Source organism: Penaeus japonicus, unplaced genomic scaffold (genome assembly GCF_977035675.1).
Source record: "Penaeus japonicus unplaced genomic scaffold, GWHDUDI00000001_assembly GWHDUDI00000013, whole genome shotgun sequence".
In the NCBI taxonomy this organism is placed as follows: Eukaryota; Metazoa; Arthropoda; class Malacostraca; order Decapoda; family Penaeidae; genus Penaeus; species Penaeus japonicus.
The window spans coordinates 19,342,525-19,360,024 of NW_028234415.1; the positions used below are offsets into that span (position 1 = coordinate 19,342,525).

At 33.7% G+C, this 17,500-nt stretch overlaps 1 protein-coding gene and 1 long non-coding RNA gene across 2 annotated transcripts in view; both read left to right on the top strand.

Annotated features, from left to right (window-relative positions):
• Nucleotides 1–3,656: 3,656 nt before the first annotated feature.
• LOC147470619 (uncharacterized) lies at nucleotides 3,657–9,240 on the top strand. Its single transcript, XR_015191527.1, has 2 exons — nucleotides 3,657–3,968; nucleotides 9,019–9,240. It is a non-coding gene; the product is annotated as an uncharacterized LOC147470619 (long non-coding RNA).
• A 4,783-nt stretch (nucleotides 9,241–14,023) lies between these two features.
• Nucleotides 14,024–17,500, top strand: part of LOC122255352 (UDP-glycosyltransferase UGT5) — a 20,274-nt gene continuing 16,797 nt past the window's right edge. The window contains exons 1-2 of the mRNA XM_043019383.2: nucleotides 14,024–15,214; nucleotides 16,993–17,242. Coding sequence (XP_042875317.2) covers nucleotides 17,024–17,242 — 219 coding nt within the window. The 5' untranslated portion in view covers nucleotides 14,024–15,214; nucleotides 16,993–17,023. The remainder of the gene's footprint in view (nucleotides 15,215–16,992; nucleotides 17,243–17,500) is intronic.

The window sequence follows — 17,500 nt, forward strand, 5'->3', positions numbered from 1 at the left end:
TTTAGTGCCTTAGGGGGGGTGGGGGTCAGCTATCACCAAGACGCGAGGGAAGAAGGATCGCGGACAGATTGTGCGCTAAAGTTGCACGGTAATTGAGCAGGAGCATGGGAGTTTGTGAGTTTCAACTGTTCTCGATGTAGGGCAGTTAACCTATATTAGAGTTACTTTTGAAGTGTCACGGGGAAGGGTTCCAGGTTGGTCCGACTGGCATAAGGTTGGTTCGGAACCAGGAGGAAGCTTTGCTGCCTGGAAGATTTAGCAGGAATTAGGACTGCGATTCTTCAGGGGTCCAGCACGTGAGGACAATGACCTCCGGACAAAGGGCTTCTGTGGGATCGCAGAGGACAATGCGAGAAAGGACTTAAATTTGGAAGGTTAAAGGATTTCTGTTTTTACATTCTATGTAGCTATTCACTATATCCGGTTTTTATATGATTATGAGTGTGGGGGCCATGATGGAGTCGGAAGACACGCTAGCCAACACAGAATTGGTATTTATACCCGAGGCAAAGGTGCTTTAATAATCATCTATTCAATTAATCCCACTGAAAGTGCAAATGCAAGCATTCGTGGAGCCACCAATGAAGCCAGAAGTGGTTATATCAAATAGAACTTCAGGTGATGGATAAACCGTTGGTTTTACAGGAAACATCACAAAAGGTGCTAGATGAGACTCGAAACTACCAGACTAAACTAGGAACATTTTTAAAGAATGCTTTGCAGGAGACAATAGACCAAATGAAAAAGACCATTCATGACAGACTGACTTTGATAAGGATTTTTTCATGACTATTCATGGTAAAGACAGATTATGGAGGGAATATCAGTGCTGGGGGATATAGCAAACTTAAACACCTACTAATTTTGCCAATAATGATGACAAGGATGCTTGTAGTAACATCCAACATTCAAATTATTAAGGACACTTTTTGAAATAGACACATGTAAATACGTGATTATCTTTGTGACATTAATACTCTTATGACATCAGTATTATGCCAAGAACAGGAAATTAACTGCAATGCAGAAGACACACGGTGAGGCTATATAATACTTTATGATAAGAATGACAAGTGATAATCTTAATCATTATCATAATACATTTATAACTTACTTTTTTAATAAATAACTTAATATAAACGAAGGTACAAACAGTAACACGCTCATACGTTTAAATCCTTCATTTGGGCTCATCTTGTCATGGTATGTATACACGTCAGCCAATGTTATTGGGTAAACAATAGAGCAAGAAAAAATATGGGATTTATCTAAATTATTTCATTCTAACCTTAAGTGTTTACAGGAAGTTAGATGTAGGTCATGCCAAACACGGATATGATAGTTTTACTAAATTGGTCATTGATCTTTTTTTAAGAATGTGTTTTTTTCCAGGATAGTCACATTCTGATTTTCCATTTTTCCCTGTCTTGTAAAGATTGGAATATTTATACGATGCGGCTTATAAATCACATTTTCCCAGGGAAGCATTCTACAAGCCTGGTTCAGTTTAGTTCTCATCCTAGGAACCAGAAAAGTGCTATAATTAAAAATTAAAATAATGGTTGATTCCTCATTGCACACACTTTGCACCCCACGATGTGTGTGTGTGCGTGTAATTCAGATAATTCAAAAAACATGAAATAGTCTGTTACTTAAAGTATTGAAAGAAAATTATATAGGTTCAAGTTCTTTATAGAAAACGTTAATCAAATGCTTGTATTTTACGAATTGAGGATAAGGATAAGCCAGATTTGCGGAGCAGATGCTACGCCGGGCTTTGTATGCACTGAAGCGAGCCTGCCTGTGTCAGCGTGTGCCGACTCGTGAGAGAATGTGCCAACGAGTGTTGACTCGATCTGAGCTTGGTCCTTACTCAACGCAGTGCCCAGCCGCGTCAGTAACCGCTAGGTGACAGTGGAAATTCACTAGCTTGGACGAGGCTTGCTTGCGAATTGAGATAAGTAGATATGTAATAACGCCAATAGAATTAGAGACCAGCAACTATTGATATAGAATTCTGGTAAATTACTAATATCTAACAAATGCAGCATTATGCGAAAACCTCGTTGGAGATGAAAGTAACCAGGTCATTATATATATATATATATATATATATATATATATATATATATATATATATATATATATATATATATATACATATATATATACACTGAACCCCGACACACTCAGTCCCATCCTACCACCCTCCCCTAGTGAACTCCTTGTGAACCCTTCTACCCTTCCGAATGAACTCATATGGCCACTGAAATACGGTCCAATATAGTTACTATCAGGACCAAAGTCTAGTAGCTTACTACACCTGCTGAGACGTTGCCTGACTCAGGCTGCGTTTTCTCGGGCTCCCTGCTGAATAAAGCAGAGGAGCGGAGGAGCAAAGCCAGGACAGACGCAGTTTGGTGCTCCTGCTGTGAAGACCTCGCGAGTGCCCCTTGTGAGCTGAGATACCTTGTGTTGCACTGTTATAAGCTTGTACTGTGCCGCGTAATGTGCTGGTTCCCCTGTATTATGCCCATAGAATAGTGTATTTGTGAAGAATTAGAGTTAATAAAGGATAGATGTGTTATTGAGTGTATCCTTTGTGCCCTGTCTCACCTCATGGTGTTTCCCCTCGTGGTGTTCTGGGACGCTGTGGTGTTAAGCGCCTCTTGGAGCTGTTCTGTGTTCACGACCCTGCGGTTAAGCACGCCGCCTGCCTAGCCTGCCTGGTGTTGTTGGGTGATAGGTGGAGTGGCTGGTGTAAAAATATATTCAAAACGTTGCTATATTGACTTTATTTATTTGGTTTTGGTGTTTTTAGTTAAGTTCATATTTACTTCAGTGTACCCTAAAAAGGTTTTCATCGCTCTTTGAATAACTTTACCTTTTTCCTTACTCTTTCCTGTCTTTTAATATTTTAAATCTACAAACATGGGATCATAATTAAGCGGTTGTGGTTTTATTATTAACTCTGTGTTATGAATGAGAAAATGAATTTTCATCTCATTTTCAGGTTACTGGTTCAGTTCTGGTATCAACCTCGGTTGCCTTAATAATTAATTTAGAAATTAAAATCCGAGACCATATTTGATTTACATGGTAAGTCCACAAGAGTAATCCGGTCTTGGAGTAATTAAGTTCAATGGTCTTCAATTTCTTTGCGGACATGGCCCACTCGCTTCAGAATTGCGTGATAGTAACATCAAAAGATAACACATTCAACTGATTTTTCCTCAGTTCTTTCGTCATCATCACCATCATAATCATCATCATCATCATCATCATTTTACTCCTGCTCCTCTTCATCTTCCCCTTCCTCTTTACCATCCTCACCTTCTCCTCCTCATCATCATCTTCCCCTCCCTCACCTCATAATCTTCCTCATCCTTCCCCTCTTCCCCCCGCCTATTCTCTCTTCATCCCTCATTCCATGTCAGAGGTCACAATAGAGAAGACTTCAAAGGAGGATTCATGTAATATACTAATTCGTATTGACAAGAATTAGTCCTCATACATAATAAATCAAATATAAAATCAAGACAAAATACAAAAAAAGATTATCCCAAAATGTTATTTTGATAGTATCAAACTGATGTGATTTTATATTCACAATCCCTTGATACTCCAAAGGTAAACAATTCAATGCTACGGCCACAGGGAGAAAAAATGTTTTCCAAGTTTGAAAGTCACAGAGTGAAGACCTATTTTTACACTCTAGTGAATTCAATTATTCTCCATCGAAATAAAGTGGGAAATAATTAAATGGACAGTGATCTAAACCCAGATCCAGGTGAAATACCTGGCACACAAATTTATATGGACACAGACCAACAAAACAAAGGACGCAAAAACGTGATCACCGGTGACTCTGAAGAAGACCCCAATCCCAAAAGATCACGAACTGACGAAACCGAATGGACAAAAGTTTCAAAACAACGAACCAACAAACCCAACCCATCAACAAACATGCAAGTAGATCAAAATAATGTAGTACTTATTCAGATCAAAGACGAGTCATCTACCTCAAATTTCAACAACCCAATAACTTTAACAGACGCCATCAATAAATCTGTTTTTCAAAAATATATTAAAGAAGATACATTAAGAGTCCTTGGCAAAGGTAGAGCCATAAGATTTGAGGTTGATGATATAACTAAAATTGAACAATTGAACAAAATTGAGCATCTGGGTAACTGGGAAGTTCAGTGCAAGCAACCTGCATCTAGCAAATTCACGGGTTGTTCATATGGGACGATATTCCCAATTGACCCTGAAATTCCAATTGAAATAATAAAAGACAAAATTAAAGCAATATGGGGAACAAACTCTGAAGTCCTAGAAATCATTAGACTAAATAAACTTAACAGAGATAAAGAAAGCCCCCAAAAAATGATCCCTACAAAATCAATAAGGATCACTTTCAAAGGCTCACTCCCAGAAAGAGTAGCAATAGGTCATACATCATACAACATACAACAATATACTTTCCCAATACCCAGATGCACAAACTGTCTGAGATATGGTCATGGACAATTAACGTGTAAAAATAGAAAACGATGTAGTAACTGCAGTGAGTTTAATCATAATTATAGAGACTGCACAAATAACCCTTTTTGTTTTTTTGTGAAGAGCACCATTCTCCAAAAGATATAAATTGCAAAGCACACCAAAAAGCACAAGATATAAACAGACACAATCTAACTCCAAACAACTTTGAAGTCAAATTAAAATTACAACAAATTAAACCCATCTCCAAACAAGAACAGGAAATAAACCTTAACAGAAAAGAAAAAAAAAGCAACCCCACACAAAATAACAACACACAACCCACAACTATAAACTCACAAGAAACTACACCAGTAATTCTAACTAAGACTCAAACATTTGCGGAAGCAGTCACTCAGGCCCATAGCATAACACCAGGGCAAAAAACTCCAGTCAGACAAAAAACACAATATCAGCACCTAAAAATATCCCCAAAACAAACTAAAGATACAGTACAAGAAAATCTCAGAGAATCACCAAAACAACAAAGAAACACACACAAACATACTCCCACAACAACAATAGACATAAACAAATCTCCAATAACATGGTCCCTCCCCACACCATTAACTAAAGATAAAGAACCCGAAACAACCAAAGATATGCAGAATCAAATAATTCATGGTTAGGAATCATAAAAAAATATAATAAAAATAATATCAAATATAGTAAACAAATTCAAACAAGGAACATCAATATTAACAATAATTTCAGAAGCCATATTTGAAATAATGACCGTAATAAGTAATTTATGTGCAAATAATGAATAAAATAATTTTTTGGAATGCAAGGTCAATCCTAAACAAAAAGACAGACTTGAACTACCTTATTTTTAAAGAAGATCCAAGCTTAATAGCTATTAGTGAAACATGGTTAAAAGACAAAGATAAATTTGATTTACAAAACTTTGAAATTATAAGAAAAGATAGACAAAATCAGATAGGTGGGGGGTTAGCATTATGTATCAGAAACAACGTACAGTTCAAAATCCTAAACATAAGAGACAATTATCATGACAAAATAGAAACTTTAGGAATAAAAATCAGTCACAAAAATATATGGCTAAATATATTGCTGATATATAACCCATGTAACAAAATAGAACAAAAAATATTTGAATTTTATGAAGAACAAATAAATAATCCAAAATTACTGATAGGTGACTTCAATGCTCATCATCCTCTATGGGACCCCAAATTAGATCTAAGACAAATAAACCAAACAGGCAGAAATCTAGCAGAATTTATTTCAAGAAAAAACTTAATCACTTTGACTCCACCAGGTCTAACAACAAGAATAGATCCTAGATCTAACAAAGAATTTACAATAGATCTTGCTATAGGTTCACCTCAGCTAAGCCATCTATTAATTGAAACAGGTCCAAATCTAGGAAGTGACCATTTACCAATAATCATTAAAGACGATACCACCAGAAATAATATAAGTATAAATGAAAAGAGATGGTTTTTTAACGATACCGGCTGGGAAAAATACAAAACAGAACTAAATGCAGTTGAAGATAAAAACTTGACAACTTTAAAAGAAATATTAGAAGTAATCAAGAAGACTGGTGAAAAATACTTTGAATTTAGTAACATAATAAAAACAAAACAAAAACCAAACAAACCCTGGTGGAATAAGACTTGTAACGAAATAATAAAAAAAAGGAACAAGGCCTATAATTTATGGAGAAAAAGACCAAATACCGAAAATAAATCAAAATATAAAAGATTAGCAGTAGAAGCTAGAAAAATAATTGAAGATCAAAAAAGACAGTCATGGAAAAAATATTGTGAAACACTAGATTTCAGAACCCCAACCAAAAAAATTTGGTACTTTATAAAGAAAATAATGGGGAAAACAACAATAAAAGATTACCCATTAATCCATCATGATTTACCAATTTCAGATACAAATGCAAAGTTAAACCTATTCAAAAGTGAATTTGAAAAAAACTCAAATAAAAATACTAAACAGCTAATAACTAGAAAAGAAAAAGAAGATATTTTGAACAATTCTGAATCAACAGATCTAAATAGAGCAATAACCATGAATGAACTAACAAAAACAATAAAAGAAACTAAAAATGGGAAAGCATATGGTCCTGATGAAATCCCATACGAATTTTACAAAAAAGCACCCAATAACATATTAAAACAAATCCTAAAAAATCTTAACAATTACTGGAACTCAGGACAATTCCCAGCCGAATTCAAAACTGCACTTATAAACCCCATACTAAAACCGGACCGGAAAGATCCAAAAGAACTAAAATCATATAGATTTATAAGCAGACTGTCATGCATGGGGAAAATTTTTGAAAACATCATCACAAAAAGATTAATATGGTGGACAGAAACACATGAAAAACTAGACAAAGATCAAAGCGGATTTAGACCCAATAAAACAACAATAGACGCACTACAAATAATAGAACTACACATAAATCAAGCCAAAAAAGAAAAGAAATATGCACTAGTGGCATGTCTAGATCTAGAGAAAGCTTTTGATTCAGCAAACCACGATGCAATACTAATAAAGACAAAAAACATGGGAATAACAGGTTCCTTTCTCAAATGGATACAAAACTTTTTAAAAGGCAGATCATACAAAATATCAATTGGAAACGAAAAAACCTCATCAGGTAACATTATATGCGGGGTACCCCAAGGTTCCCCCATTAGCCCTATCCTTTTTAATATACTTATGTCAGACGTACAACTGCCACCCAAGGTTCATAAAATCATCTATGCAGATGACCTCACAATCATATCAACCGATCAAGATTATAGAAAAGCAATACAAAATTTAGAAAATGGTATCAAAAAGATAAAAGAATGGACAGACAAATGGGACTTAAAAATCAATATAAACAAAAGCAAAATAATGTGTTTCACCAATAATAAAATAAGAAACATACCAAACATAAAGATAGATAATGAAGAACTAACCTTCACCAAATCATGAAATATTAGGAATAAAAATTTGATGCTCCCAGATTAAATTGGAATAAACATATAGAAAAATTAAAAATTATAATAATGTCAAAAATCAACATAATGAAAAAGTTAGGATCCACTTCTTGGGGAGCCAACAGGGAAACTCTGATAAATTTCTTTAGAATTTACATAAAACCCAACATAGACTATGGAATAACTATATATGGATCAGCAAATAATACAGAATTAAAAAAGCTAGAAACAATTCAAAACGAAGCACTAAGAATCGCAACAGGCTGTTTTAAATCAACCCCGATAATATCATTACAAACATTAACAAAGCATCCACCTTACCTTTAAAACAAAGAAATAACATTATAGCATGTCCACAAATGATGAAAATACTGGAAAAAACAGCAAATACTCCATTAAAACAAATGACGCATAAAAAATATAGAAAGCTATAATCCAACCAAAGACGAGACGAAAAAACTACTTCTCCACAGAGTACTAAATCCTCATGACGGAATTAAAATCAAATTACAAATTAGTACAAAGAAGAGAGAGCCCCTAATATCACTCCAAGAACCGTCATAATCCCCCATGGTATGACTTTACAAACATGGTAAGGACAGAATTCATGAACACAAACACCAAAAATTACCCACATCAAATAATACAAATACATTTCCAATCACTCATAAATACAGAATACCAAAACTATAACCAAATATACACAGATGGATCAAAAATAACAGAAACAAACTCCACAACAGCAGCCATATACATAGAAAACAAAAAAATATCAACAATTTGGAAACTCCCACCTAACACAGAAATTACAGAAGCAGAACTTTATGCATTAGAAAAAAGTTTACATTACATTCAAAACAATAATTTATCAAATTCAGTAATCTTAACAGACTCAAAAGCTGCTTTGCATCTAATAAAAAACAGTAAACCACAACATTATAAAAACACAATATATAAGATACAAAATTTAATCCTACAAATTACACAAAGAGATCAAAACATAATATTTCAATGGATACCTTCACATAAAAATATAAAAGGAAATGAGATAGCAGACCAAGCTGCCAAAAAAGCACATGACATCCCCAAACCATCAATCCCCATAACCATACCTCAGGACACAAAAACAATGATAAAAGAAATAAGAAAAAAAATAATAGAAAACTGGGAACACTACAGCCTGTTCCATCAATCTAGATATACATAAGAACAAAAAACAACTACATAAAAGACAACAAACCAGAACCATGGACAAGATCAAAAGACAGAAAACTAGATGTATGTATAACAAGAATGAAGACTAACCACACAAGACTAAATCAACACCTGCACAAACTTAATATGGTAGATAATTCAAACTGCAGATGGTGTAACACCCAAGTAGAAAATATAGAACACCTATTATTATATTGCCCAAGACATCACTCGCACAGAACTAAACTAAAAGAAGCCCTCAAAAAATTAAAAATCAACACCCTAACAACAAATCTCCTTATTACAGGTGGAAATCAACCCTCTGAAAATAAGTACTACATACTCAGACATACAAAAATCTTCCTAAGGAGAACAAAAATCATAGACATCATATAAAAGATAGTGAAAAAAAAAAAAAAAAAAAAAAAAATTGAAAGAAGAAAGAAGTGAAGAAGAAAGAAATAGAATCAGGGAATATAGACTACATATAGTCTAAAACCCTCTAAAAGAAGAAAGAAGAAGAAGAAGGGAGAAAAAATTGTTTCCAAGTTTGAAAGTCACAGAGTGCGACCCTATTTTTACACTCTAGTGAATTCAAATTATTCTCCATCGAAATATAGTGGGAAATAATTAAATGGACAGTGATCCTAAACCCAGATCCAGGTGAAATACCTGGCACAACAACAAATTTTTATATGGAACACACAGACCAACAAAACATAGGACGCAAAAAACTTGATCACCGTGACTCGGAAGAAGACACCAATCCAAAAGATCACGAACTGACGAAAACCGAATGGACAAAAGTTGCAAACAACGCACCAACAAACCCAACCCATCAACAACATGCAAGTCGATCAAAATAATGTAAACTTATTCAATCAAAGACGAGTCCATCTACCTAAATTTCAACAACACCAATAACAATAACAGACGCCATCAATAAATCTGTTTTTTTCAAAAATAATTAAAGAAGATACATTTTAAGAGTCCTCGGCAACGGTAGAGCCATAAGATTTGAGTTGATGATATAACTAAAATTTGACAAATGAACAAAATAGCATCGGGTAACTGGGTCAAGTTTCAGTGCAGAAGCAACCTGCATCCTAGCACATTCACGGTTTGTTCATATGGACGATATTCCCCAAATGACCCTTGAAATGTCCAATTTGAAATAATAATAGAGACAAAATTAAAGCAATATGGGGAACAAACTCTGAAGTCCTAGAAATCAATTAGAACTAAATAAACTTAACCAGAGATAAAAAGACAAGCCCCCAAAAAATGATCCGCTACAAATCTATCAATAGATCATCACTTTCAAAGGCTCACTCCTACCCAAAAGAGTAGCAATTAGACATCACATCATACAACTACAACATATATACTTTCCCTCCCCAATACCACAGATGCACACAACTGTCCTGAGATATGGGTCCATGGACAATTAACGTGTAAAATAGAAAACGATGTTAGTAACTGCAGTGAATTTTAATTCATAATTATATAGAGACACTGCAGACAAATAACCCTTTTTGTTTTTTTGAGACACCATTCTCCAAAAGTTATAAATTTTGCAAAGCACACCAAAAAGCACAAGAAATAAACAGACAAAATCGAACTCCAAACAACTTTGAAGTCAAATAAAATACAACAAATTAAACTCCCATCTCCAAACAGACACAAACAGGAAATAAAACCTTAACAGAAAAGAAAAAAAAAAAAGCCAACCCACACAAAATAACACCACACACAACCCACAAAACTAGAAACTCACAAGAAACTACACGCAGTAATTCTAACTAAGACCAAACATTTGCGGAAGCAGTCACTCAGGCCCATAGCATAACACCAGGTCAAAAAAAACCCAAAAGCTCCAGTCAGACAAAATAACAACAATATCAGCACCTAAAAATATCCCAATCAACAAATCTAAAGATACAGTTACAACAAATCTCAGAGAATCACCAAAACAACAAAGTAACACGACACAAAACATACCTCCCACAACTACCAATAGACATAAACAAATCTCCAATAACTATGGTCCCTCCCCATCACCATTAACAAAGATAAAGACCCGAAACAACCAAAGATAATGCAGAATCAAATAATTCAATGGTTAGAATCTTTACAAAAATATAATAAAAATAGATATCCAAATATATAACCAAATTCTAAACAAGGACCATCAATATTAACAAATAATGTTCCAGAAGCATATTTGAAATAATGTACCGTAAATAAGTTAATTTATGTGCAAAATATGAATAATAAAATAATTTTTTGGAATGCAAGTCAATCACTAAACAAAAGACAGACTTGAACTACCTTATTTTTAAAAGAAGATCCAAGCTTAATAGCGTGTTAGATGAAACATGGTTAAAAAACAAAGATAAATTTGATGTTATCAAAACTTATGAAATTATAAGAAAAGATAGACAAAATCAGATAGGAGGGGGTTACTCATTAGTACAGACACAACGTACAGTTCAAATCCTAAACATAAGAAGACAATTATGCAGACAAAATAGAAACTTTAAGTATAAAAATCAGTCACAAAAATAATATGGCTAAATATATTGCTGATATACTAACCCAATTAAACAAAATAGAACAAAAAAAATTTGGAATTTTATGAAGAACAAATAAATAATCCAAAATTACTGATAGTGGACTTCAATGCTCATCATCCTCTATGGGACCCCAAATAAGATCTAGACAAAAAACCAAACAGCAGAAATCTAGCAGAATTTATTTCAAATAAAAAACTAACTCACTTTACTCCACCAGGTCTACCAACAAAATAGCATGCCTAGAACTAACAAAGAATTTACAATAGATCCTTGCTATAGTTCATCCTCGAGCCTAAGCCATCTATTAATTGAAACAGGTCCCCAAAAAATCTAGGAAGTGACCATTTACCAATAATCATTAAAGACGATACCACCCAAAATAATATAAGTATAAATGAAAAGAGATGGTTTTTTTAACGATAAAAGTAATACCACCTGCACCACCACGGTAACCTACGCACCTCCGGCTGGGGGAGAAAGTGAGGGGGAGAGAAAAAAGAAAGAAAAATACAAAACAGAATTAAACTAAATGCAGTTGAAGATAAAACTTGACAACTTGAAACTTCTTTTTTTTTTTTTAAAAGAAATATTAGAAGTAATCAAGAAGACTGGTGAAAAATACTTTGAATTTAGTAAAGTAACATAATAAAAACAAAACAAAAACCAAACAAACCCTGGTGGAATAAGACTTGTAACGAAATAATAAAAAAAAGGAACAAGGCCTATAATTGTTTTTTTATGGAGAGGGGAGAAGAAAAAGACCAAATACCGAAAATAAATCAAAATATAAAAGATTAGCAGTTTAGATAGAAAAGAAGAAGCTTAGAAAAAGAGAAAAAATAATTGAAGATCAAAAAAGACATTCATGGAAAAAATATTGTGAAACACTAGATTTGCAGAACCCCAACCAAAAAAATTTGGTACTTTATAAAGAAAATAATGGGGGGGGGGAAAACAACAATAAAAGATTACCCATTAATCCATCATGATTTACCAATTTCAGATACAAATGCAAAGTTAAACCTATTCAAAAGTGAATTTGAAAAAAACTCAAATAAAAATACTAAACAGCTAATAACTAGAAAAGGAAAAAAGAAGATATTTTGAACAATTCTGAATCAACAGATCTAAATAGAGCAATAACCATGAATGAACTATCTCTCTCTCTCTCGTCAAAACCAATAAAAGAAACTAAAAATGGGGAGGAAAAGCATATGGTCCTGATTAAATCCCATACGAATTTACATTATCCCAAAAACGAAAATTACAAAAAAGCACCCAATAACATATTAAAACAAATCCTAAAAAATCTAAACAATACTGGAACTCAGGACAATTCCCACCAGCCGCCCGAATTCAAAACTGCACTTATAAACCCCATACTAAAACCGTGGGATGGGAAAGATCCAAAAGAACTAAAATCATATAGATTTATAAGCAACTGTCATGCATGGGGAAAATTTTTGAAACATCATCACAAAAAGATTAATATGGTGGACAGAAACACCTGAAAAACTAGACAAAGATCAAGCGGATTTATTAATTAATTTAGACCCAATAAAACAACAATAGACGCACTACAAATAATAGAACTACACATAAATCAAGCCAACAAAAAAACGTAAAAGAAAAGAAATATGCACTAGTGGCATTCTAGATCTAGAGAAAGCTTTGATCAGCAAACCACGAATCAATACTAATAAAGACAAAAACATGGGAAAAAACAGTTCCTTTCTCAAATGGATACAAAACTTTTTAAAAGGTGCTGCAGATACAGATCATACAAAATATCAATTGGAAACGAAAAAACCTCATCAGGTAACATTATAATCTAACATTTTTTATGCGGGGTAACCTTACTCCCCAAGGTTCCCCCATTAGCCCTATCCTTTTTAATATACTTTATGTCAGACTACAACTGCCACCCAAGGTTCATAAAATCATCTATGCAGATGACCTCACAATCATATCAACCGATCAAGATTATAGAAAAAAAAAGCAATACAAAATTTAGAAAATGGTATCAAAAAGATAAAAGAATGGACAGACAAATGGGACTTAAAAATCAATATAAACAAAAGCAAAATAATGTGTTTACACACACCAATAATAAAATAGAAACATACCAAACATAAAGATAGAAAATGAAGAACTAACCTTCACCACAAGTCATGAAATATTAGGAATAAAATTTGATGCTGATGCCTCCCAGATTAAATTGAAATAAACATATAGAAAAATTAAAAATTATAATAATGTCAAAAATCAACATAATAAAAAGTTAGATCCACTTCTTGGGGAGCCAACAGGGAAACTCTGATAAAGTTCGTTAGAATTTACATAAAACCCAACATAGACTATGGAAATAACTATATATGATCAGCAAAAAATACAGAATTAAAAATCTAGGAAAAGAGAAGCTAGAAACAATTCAAAACGAAGCACTAAGAATCGCAACAGGCTGTTTTTAAATCAACCCCGATACCCCGGAAAATATCATTACAAACATTAACAATCACCTTACCTTTTAAAACAAAGAATTAAAATTATAGAATGTCAACAAATGATGAAAATACTGGAAAAAAAAAAAAAAAAAAACAGCAAATACTCCATTAAAACAAATGACCATAAAAATATAGAAAGCTATAATCCAATCCAACCAAAGACAAAAAACTACTTCTCACAAGTACTAAATACTTGTGACGAAATTAAAATCAAATTACAAATTAGTACAACCCCTAATATCACTCCAATCCCCCCATGGTATGACTTTACAAACATGGTAAGGACAGAATTCATGAACACAAACACCAAAAATTACCCACATCAAATAATACAAATACATTTCCAATCACTCATAAATACAGAATACCAAAACTATAACCAAATATACACAGATGGATCAAAAATAACAGAAACAAACTCCACAACAGCAGCCATATACATAGAAAACAAAAAAATATCAACAATTTGGAAACTCCCACCTAACACAGAAATTACAGAAGCAGAACTTTATGCATTAGAAAAAAGTTTACATTACATTCAAAACAATAATTTATCAAATTCAGTAATCTTAACAGACTCAAAAGCTGCTTTGCATCTAATAAAAAACAGTAAACCACAACATTATAAAAACACAATATATAAGATACAAAATTTAATCCTACAAATTACACAAAGAGATCAAAACATAATATTTCAATGGATACCTTCACATAAAAATATAAAAGGAAATGAGATAGCAGACCAAGCTGCCAAAAAAGCACATGACATCCCAAACCCCATAACCATACCTCAGGACACAAAAACAATGATAAAAGAAATAAGAAAAAAAATAATAGAAAACTGGGAACACTACATTCCATCAATCCTAGAAACAAAAAACAACTACATAAAAGACAACAAACCAGAACCATGGACAAGATCAAAAGACAGAAAACTAGATGTATGTATAACAAGAATGAAGACTAACCACACAAGACTAAATCAACACCTGCACAAACTTAATATGGTAGATAATTCAAACTGCAGATGGTGTAACACCCAAGTAGAAAATATAGAACACTTATTATTATATTGCCCAAGACATCACTCGCACAGAACTAAACTAAAAGAAGCCCTCAAAAAATTAAAAATCAACACCCTAACAACAAATCTCCTTATTACAGGTGGAAATCAACCCTCTGAAAATAAGTACTACATACTCAGACATACAAAAATCTTCCTAAGGAGAACAAAAATCATAGACATCATATAAAAGATAGTGAAAAAAAAAAAAAAAAAAAAATTGAAAGAAGAAAGAAGTGAAGAAGAAAGAAATAGAATCAGGGAATATAGACTACATATAGTCTAAAACCCTCTAAAAGAAGAAAGAAGAAGAAGAAGGGAGAAAAAATTGTCGTCCCGAGGGAACAGGTTACACAAAGTGTGAGTACAGTGGCTTTAAGATTACAGTTGATGGATGCTGTACTCATTCCAGAACAGCGACAGTGAAGAAAATCCAAACTACAGAAGAACAGAGAAATGACATAGTTTATTGAAGTGATCAAGGTGTAAATAATCACAGTAATCGCTAAATACCATTATTTACACCATGATCACTTCATCAAATATAAGACTTTTCGCTGTTGTTATGTGGGATTCGGATTTGCTTCACTGTCGCTGTTGTTATCTCTTTCTTCTGTTTTATTTGGAAATCAAAGTTCTTATCATGATATTATTCACATTTTACCCCACAATTTCCCTGGTCTCTTTCATGCCCTCCCCTGCTATTGGAACCTAGATTGCGGGTTATAAGGGTCGAATCGCGGGTCATACTCACTATAACTATACTATAGGGTGAGAGGAATCCACTGATACCAGATGTGTAGTAATTAGCGACACGGCACTGTTCTGAATGTTTACCCTTTATAAAGTTCACAGTACCCTAAGTGCAAGAAACATTTCTGGTGTGATAAGTGAGAAAGTAAACTAATTATGTTTAAGGTGCTTTATGATTACAAATTTTATTAGATTTCGAGGAAAATTTATAGAATAGGTCAGCGTCATAAAATCTATCGATTAGTTGTGATGTCTAGTGTTTATCTACAGTGGTTTTAGTCAGTGGAGTCAGTGATATTAGACTTGATAGGTGGGGAGGGCATGAAGTATCCCAGGGAAATGACCAGGTAAAATTGGTAAATAGCCAGTCAGAAATTATTATTTTATAAATCTCTTCTAACAAATTATATATAACATGGTATATATCTGTTTAATTTGGAATGTAGGTACAAAAAAGGTGGTGACTACAATTTACTTCTTTGTGTGGTGTACTGCTTGCACAGTGATTACAGTTGCATGGCACAAAGCAATTTCAAGTGGGAATTTTGAATGTGCTGTTTTCAGCGTATTTACTTGGCTCTGCAAAGCAATCATGTTTCACCAAGTAAACATCTCTTTCTTGTGTGCAGATTATGAGCATTTTTTGGACACTTGTATCATATATTTATTTATTAGTTGCATTAGGTGATATTGCTATATTTGGTTAGTAGACATTATAAGGTATCCAGTGATACCAGTTTCAACGGGACTTTTTCTAGAAATATCTGAATTTATCTTATCATAAAATGGAAATTATGTGTATGAGTTTATATGTATACTTGATGGATTTAATAGATTATTGATGATTTTAATATTTGTTCTTTTATGCTTACTACTGATCATTTTAGAGAAATAAAAAAAGATTATAATCTTCTGTGAGTACATGCATTATAGATAATCTCTCTCTTGGTCTGTCTCTTTCCCTCTCTCTATCTTTATCTGTATCCCTTTCTCTCATTTTATCATTCTTCTCTTACACTGATTTTTTCTTTCTGTCTCTCTCCCCATTTCTTTCTCTTGTCTATCTGTGTCTTTCTTTTCCCCCTCTATCTCTTGTTTCTTTATTTCTCTCCCTATTTCTTTTTTCAAGATGTCTACCATTTTCTTTTTCTCTATTTTTCTCAGTATATCTCACGTTTTGCCATTTGTGTCATTTTCTTTTTTTTCTTTTTGTCTCATGTTTCACCAAGTGAACATCTCTCTCTCTCACCCTCTCTCCCTCTCTTTCTTCCCTCTTGTCTTCCCTTCCCCTCACCCAATATCACAACCCCTCCTCCCTCCCTCCCTTCCCCAAGCAGAACCCAGTTTCCTCAAGCACCAACTAATCAACCTCTCAACTCCAACAGCTGTTGAGGTAAACGACCAAACGAGAGTGAAATGATCCTCCACACAGTCGTACTTCTCGCAATCTCCACCCTACCAACAGCTCTGGCCTCAAATGTCCTCTTCTGCCAGATAGTTGCGACAAAATCCCACCGCATCATTGCACTTCCTTTCCTGAGACAGCTGGCAGAGAATGGCCATAACGTGACCATGATTTCTCCCTTTCCTCCCGCGCTGGAAGGGGTGGATAATCTCCATGAGATCCAGCATGGGGTGAGGAGGAACTTTTCTATATATGTATTTAATTGTGTATCTTTTCCTTTCTTGCTAGGATTAGGTGTTGAAGAGTTATCTCTTTTTTCATTTGAGGTGGTAATTGTAAAATGAAGCAGAGTTACATTTTCCGCATCAAGATTTTTATTATGTGTGATACTGGCAGTAGGATTAAGTCAAAGATGCACCATAAGATTTTATCCAATGTAAATTACTAAAGAAAAATTGTCAGTATATGACGCCAGATATAAGAATAGT